A 7,110-nucleotide genomic window follows, 5' to 3' on the forward strand; every position below is an offset into this window, starting at 1 on the left:
AGTGGGAAGAATGTTCCTTACATTGGTGATCAGTGAGAAGAATGTTCCTTACATTGGTGATCAGTGAGAAGAATGTTCCTTACATTGGTGATCAGTGTGAAGAATGTTCCTTACATTGGTGGTCAGTGGGAAGAATGTTCCTTACATTGGTGATCAGTGAAAATTATATAAAGTTAATAAAAATAATAAAAAAAAAAAAAATGTAAAGCACCCCCATGATCCCAGCACATGCTCTATATGAAAAGCTTTATGTAGGATGAGCACATGTATGTAAACATGTGTCTATAGATGCAAATGCTGGACTCGGGAGCCCACCTGCAAGGTAACCCTAACCCCCCCCCCCCCCCCCCGGGAGAGCGCTTCTCTTAGGGAGTTATCTGATGTGGGGAGGAGCCGCGAGAGCCACCCCCAGATGTCGAGGTTCAGGGCCACTCTGTGCAAAACGAGCTGCACAGTGAAGGTAAGTATGATATGTTTGTTATTTAAAAAAAAACGAGCCTTTACAATCACTTTAATTTTGGAAAGGTACCTGTTGTTGCACTTTCTTTAATGTAATTCTGTGACGAACGCATGTAGTGTGGGCAGTGCAAAATGTAGGAGGGGATTTGTGTGGGTGTGGCTTGAGTGTGGGTGGGAACACATGAGCGGGGACAGGGGGCCCCAGGATCTCCTATTGCCTGGGGGCCCCATGAGTTGTCAGTCCGCCCCTGGTGATCACCTGATGAGGCCATTCATCCAGAGGACCCTCACCCCGGAGAAGAGGGTTTTTAATTACCATCTGGCCAGAGCCAGAAGAGTCGTGGAGAATGCCTTTGGGATAATGGCCAGCCGGTTCCGCCTATTTCTTACGGCTATTAACCACTTCAGCCCCGGAAGGATTTACCCCCTTCCTGACCAGAGCACTTTTTACAATTTGGCACTGCGTCGCTTTAACTGCTAATTGCGCGGTCATGCAATGCTGTACCCAAAATGTGCGTCCTTTTCTTCCCACAAATAGAGCTTTCCTTTGATGGTATTTGATTTTTATTTTTTGCGCTATAAACGGAAAAAGACGGAAAATTTTGAAAAAAAATGATATTTTCTACTTTTTGTTATTAAAAAATCCAATAAACTCAATTTTAGTCATACATTTATGCCAAAATGTATTCGGCCACATGTCTTTGGTAAAAAAAGTCAATAAGTGTATATTTATTGGTTTGCGCAAAAGTTATAGCGTCTACAAACTAGGGTACATTTTCTGGAATTTACACAGCTTTTAGTTTATGACTGTCTATCTCATGACTATTGGATAACAGATGTCTATTAAACATTACCCAACCATTATACTCCTATTCCCAATAATGAGACCACACCAGCTTCTGGAGTATAAAACAAAGGCCGTAGCAGCCTACTTTATTAACTTAACATAAAATTATATTATCAAAAATATAAAACTTCCGTCATCAAGAAAAACAAACATCTGTTATGCAACCTGGATCAAAAAGAACGTTGGTCTGAGCAATAGCTTTAGCAAATCCATCTGATGGCCATAACAACTATAGCACTGCAGCCCTAAACCAAAAATCTCCAATAGGCCTCAAGCCGACAAGCTGGCTCAGAGACTGCCGTGACTGCAGTGCCCCATATCACTTCCCGGCTAACCGGGAACCAAAAAACCTCCGGACCCATATCAACGTTGGATCCCCACTCTTACTTTTTAGCCATCTTCCTTCCCTTGCCCAGACCAACGCCCGCCAAAGCATCCCAATAGTAATACCTTACTCTTGGGTGCTCCTCCACACCCGAATAGCTCGCTGTATACCGTCTTGTATGCCCAAAGCCCACAAATCCGTCCCCACCTCATTAAGATGTACCCCATCTCGTCTTAAGTACCTCCATGTCTCGAATTCCAGTTCCATATGCCTGATTGCCAACCCTCCACAACTAACCACAAATTTACTCACTTCCCTATTAATCTTCTTCCTAGCTCTATTCACCCCCTCCACTGACCTGGCCATTCTCCAACACATGCGTGCAACCATGTCCGACCAGACAATGATCATTTTTGGAAATTCCTTCCCTAAGCGCCAGACGTCAAATTTAATGTCTCGCGTAATGTCTATCATTGAGCGAATACCAAGATCATTGCCGCCCACATGTATTACCAGCACATCCGGAGGGCCCTCCCTGTTTGCATAACGTTGTACCTCCTGAACCAACCTGCCCCACAACATCCCCGGTATACCAAACCATTTTAAGTACACTTCCCGTCTATCAAAACCTAACTGCCTACCCTCAGGTCGGGCGTCTCCCCTCCGAGCCCCCCAACACACATAAGAATGGCCCATAATCCAGACCACTCTTGGAGCTGCACCTGAAATTAAAAGAAAACAAACCATGCTCAACATTGACCAGTTAACTACTGTCCCACCGGCCATAAAACCACAAAAACAACCTAACTCCTTACAATCTTACCGCTAGTTGAGGTCGCACATAAGATTGAAATCTGTTAGACTCCCACCGCCCAATCCGTTTTATTGTTTCCACATCCATACCCAATCTGGCCGCCTCTGTTGCGGCACCTATCCGGAATGAATGTGATGAAAATTCCCGCTCCTCAAGTCCCAGCCCAAGCAAACATTTTCTAAAAACAGCAATAAACTGAAAACGCGATAACATATCTCCATTTGCATGTATCAATAAAGGGCCCTGACAGTCCGGCCTCACTTTCAAAAATTCCCGTACTGCACCCACTGGGCACTGAGGGGATCCCAGGATGGAATAAACTCGCACCATCCTGCCTCTCCCCTCCTGATCTGTCTTCGACTTCCGTAGGAATATCGATACCCCGTCCTCCTCAAGTGTAACCTCTTTACAACCAACTCCTCCTTGCACTGTTTTTGAAGGGCTAACCAACTCCCCTATCCTGAATGCCCCAAAAAATGCTAATACAAAAGCTACCTTAAACAAGCTAACTTCGTAATCAGACGAACAGACCCCCCTCAATTGTTCCACAATACCCCCCAGTATCTCGAAAGTTACTGGTCTCCTTGAATCGCGCTGAACCGCCGCCCTCCGATAACCTTTCAACGCCTGTCTCACCCAAAAGTCCTTGGTGAAGTCGGGCTGCCCTTGTAGCTTAAAAAGGAAAGCTAAACCAGCTAGCTGTATACTGATCACAGATACCGACGCACCCTCGTTAAATTTTCTTGCCAGATAATACAGTAATAGCGAACGCACTCCTTGCCCTACAAGTTCCTCCCTCAACGCTCGCCCAAAAGACATCCATTCCTGCCAAACCCTATTGTATGCTGCCCAAGTAGCCCCACTTACCGACCGCTTAATCCATCCCTCGACGACTCCAGTGCAATCTCCCACAGCCAGTCTGGACAAGGCACCCCCTGTTGCTCCGCTTCCGGCGCCAACTCTCTGAACCTGTCCCACTGGAAGCGAGACAACGCATCAGCAATTACGTTTTCCACCCCCGGTAAGTGAACAGCATGAATGAAGACATTCAGTTGTAAGCATCTTAACACTAAGTGTTGCAGCATCCTAATCACCGGCGGAGATGACGCCGTGACCCTGTTTATCACTTGCACCACCCCCATGTTGTCCCCATGAAAACGCACTTTCAGATCCCTGAACGATGCGCCCCATAACTCAACTGCCAGTACCACTGGAAACAGTTCCAGCAATACCAGGTTCTTCGTGAAACCCTCTTGTACCCACGATTGAGGCCATGGACCTGCGCTCCATCGCCCTTGAAAGAACGCCCCAAAACCTGTTGATCCAGCGGCATCAGTGAATAGTTCCAAGTCAAAATTGCTGACTGGACCCGACATCCACATTGCCCTACCGTTAAAGGATTCCAGAAAGGTATTCCAGACCCTGAGATCTTCCCTATGTGTTTTAACTAAACGAACAAAATGAGTTGGGGATTTGATCCCACTCGTGCTGGCCGCCAGCCGGCGACTAAACACTCTCCCCATCGGTAATATGCGACAAGCAAAATTCAGCTTGCCCAAAACCGATTGTAACCGTCTCAGTTGTACCTTTTTCAGACCTATCAAACCTGCCACTTCCTTCCGCAAATCTTCCAATTTCTCCTCAGGCAATCTGCATTCCATCGCATCCGAATCTAATACAATACCTAAGAACGTGATGACCGAGCAGGGTCCCTCCGTCTTATCGGCTGCTAATGGAATGCCAAATTTTTCTGCTATGTGCTGTAGTGACGCTAGTAGCACTGCACAGACTCTAGAATCCGCCGGGCCAATGCATAAAAAATCATCCAAGTAGTGAATTAGCGAATTCACTCCGGATACATCCCTTACTACCCACTCTACAAAGGAGCTGAATTGTTCGAACAGCGCACACGATACCGAACAACCCATCGGTAGGCATTGATCAACGTAAAATCCCCCATTCCAATGACACCCCAGTAACCGAAAGCTCTCGGGGTGCACTGGCAGGAGTCGAAAAGCTGATTCCACGTCTGCCTTTGCCATCAACGCCCCTTTTCCGTAGTGGCGCACCCACCTCACCGCAGCGTCAAACGACGTATACGTCACTGAGCACGCTTCTTGGTCAATGGCATCATTCACGGATCCCCCTTTTGGGAAGGATAAGTGGTGAATGAGCCTAAACTTATTGGGCTCTTTTTTGGGCACCACCCCTAGAGGTGATACCACCAAATCCGCCACTGGCGCCACTGGAAAAGGTCCGCTCATTCTACCCAATGCAACCTCCTTCTGTAGTTTTTCCAAAACCACTTCCGGATGTTGCAAGGCTGACTTTAAATTTTTGGGTACTGGGGGGACAGCTGCTAGATTGCATGGAATCCTAAATCCTACCGTAAAACCTTCTTCTAATAGCCGTGCAGCTTGCCTGTCAGGGTACTTACCGAGAAACGGTCGCATCCTTTCCACCATCACCGGAGTCCTCCCTTTTGTTCCCAGCTTCTCCCTGACGACCTTTTCCTTGCTTAAAACACCTGGATGACGGATGTGTTCCCCCGCAGCCGGAGCATTCGTGTTTAAACTTACATGATCCTCCGAACCTGCAAACCCCGGAATTGTACTGCCAACAGACCCCTTTTTTGTTTCCAGCCGCATGTCCCTGGGTTGACGGTCCACCGGCTCCCCCCTGAAAAAACGGATTCGGTGCCCTCGCCGTCGTCATCAAACGCATCCACAGACTGATGTCCTTGTGGTCCCAACGTAGTTCCGGGCGCACTGCTCTCCGCTGCCTGAACTGTTCGTCGTACCTCAACCATGCCGTACCCCCATATACTCTATACGCTTCCCCGATTGCGTCCTGATAGCAGAAAAGCGCCGAACAATGTTCCGGCTGTTTTTCCCCTATCACACTAGCCATGATTGCAAACGCTTGCAACCAATTCGTAAATGTCCGAGGTATCAGCCTATACCTCCTCTTTTCCTCGTCTTCCTTTTTGGAATCATCCGGCTTGACTCTATCGAGGTTGAATTTTTCCAAGGGCAGTAATGAAAATATTTCAACATACTCACCCTTCCATAATTTTTCCCGAACCTCCTGTTTCAGGTGAGCCCCCAACGGTCCTTCGTAGCAGACGTACACCTCGCAGCGGGCTGCGTCCGCCAACCTAACAATATCTTTTCTCGCCGCAGCCTCCCCTGACTGCGCCGCCTTGTCCTTCCCCTGCGCTGCTACGCCCGCCACGGCCTCCTGCGCCGGCACCGCGACATCGGCTGCAACTGTAGGTATGGCCCCCCGCCCTGCGTTATCTAATTCCTTTTCCGTCTGCGGTACCCATGCAGCTATTGGCCCCCCCGCCGGCTTCTCTGCTGCCTCCAGCCTCTGCACAAGCTCCTTAATTCCTGTCAAAAAACCCAAAAATCCCGGAGCACCTCCCCCCTTGTCAGTTCCTACCCTACTTTCCACCGAACTTCCAACCCCAGCTCCTGACACTGTTGCATTATTTAAACTAGCATTTGCAGTATCATGTGTTAACTCACCGGGCTGCATAGGTGTCGCCCCATCAGCCGACCGTCTGCTTTCTCCTGGCCCCATCCTCCTGTGCAGCTGGGCCGTCTCCTCTTCCGATCCGGACATCTCTTCTCCCTCGCTCCGACCCGCGTCTTCTTCCGCATCAGATACTGGCCCGCCCGGGACGTTGACCGCGGCTGCCGCACTACCCGCCATCCTTTCCTTCCTCCGCGCAGCGAATCCGCCCGTTGACTTCCGGACAGCCTTCCCAGGACCGGTGTGGGCTACCGCAGTCCTGCCGGCCTCCGCTCTGGTTGGTAGTAATCCAGTCCTGTTCCTCCCTCTATCCTGCCTGTCCCCTGCCGAAGTGCTGGAAGGCCCAGGGACAACTGCAGGCGTTGCATTGGCAGCGATGGCGGAGCTCACCGCCGTCTTCCTGGGGGCGGGGCTTGCGCTCCCCGCGCGTCTGCCACTATTGGGCCTATCTCCTGTCCGTCCTCCTGCTGGGATCCTCTCCTGTCCTGTCGGGGCCGCCCGCCCGCTGACCCGCTCTCTTCCCGCCGATCGTTTCGCTGGTGGGCCCCCCTGTACATTTGGCACCATGTTACCCGGGTGCCGCTGTGAATTAGTAACGCGGTCCGGTGAGAACCGCTCAGGCGGTCGGGAGCGGCGCGCTCTGTGACTGCCTCTCTCTCCCTCACTAGCTGGCGCGCTGGGAGCCCGGATCGCTGCTGAGATGGTCTCCTGCAGCCATTCCGCCCCCCGCACCGCCGCTTCTTCCCTTAACTGGGACATGAGCCCTTCTAAGTCAGACATGGTGTGGCACTGACCTGCTCCCTGAACTTTCCACGATCTTCTGCTATCCCTCCCAGAGCGGGAAGCCCTTTTAAATGTCCCCTCCCCTAATTCTCCCTCCCCCTCGGCTCCACCATAATCCTCAAACATTAACCCTTACCCTGTTCCCACTGTCATGTTCGCCCTTTGCCTACAGCATTGCATGCTGTTGCTCCAGGCTTTTCTTTTCTTGAGGTGCTAAAATGGCAGGGCAGTACAAACCCCCCCAAATGACCCCATTTTGGAAAGTAGACACCCCAAGGAAATTGCTGAAAGGCATGTTAAGCCCACTGAATATTAAATTTTTTTGACCCAAGTGATTGAATATAA

The 7,110-nt window shown here is 50.0% G+C and overlaps 1 protein-coding gene across 1 annotated transcript; it reads right to left on the minus strand.

The window, feature by feature from the left end:
• Positions 1–1,356: 1,356 nt before the first annotated feature.
• LOC141146605 (uncharacterized) lies at positions 1,357–6,907 on the minus strand. Its single transcript, XM_073632975.1, has 2 exons — positions 5,976–6,907; positions 1,357–3,422 (listed from the first exon to the last, which is right to left on the minus strand). Exons 1-2 carry the CDS (start codon positions 6,889–6,891, stop codon positions 2,443–2,445), a joined length of 1,896 nt encoding a protein of 631 aa, XP_073489076.1. The 5' UTR covers positions 6,892–6,907; the 3' UTR covers positions 1,357–2,442.
• Between the last annotated feature and the right edge of the window lie 203 nt (positions 6,908–7,110).

This window comes from Aquarana catesbeiana, linkage group LG06 (assembly GCF_042186555.1).
Source record: "Aquarana catesbeiana isolate 2022-GZ linkage group LG06, ASM4218655v1, whole genome shotgun sequence".
Classification (NCBI taxonomy): domain Eukaryota; kingdom Metazoa; phylum Chordata; class Amphibia; order Anura; family Ranidae; genus Aquarana; species Aquarana catesbeiana.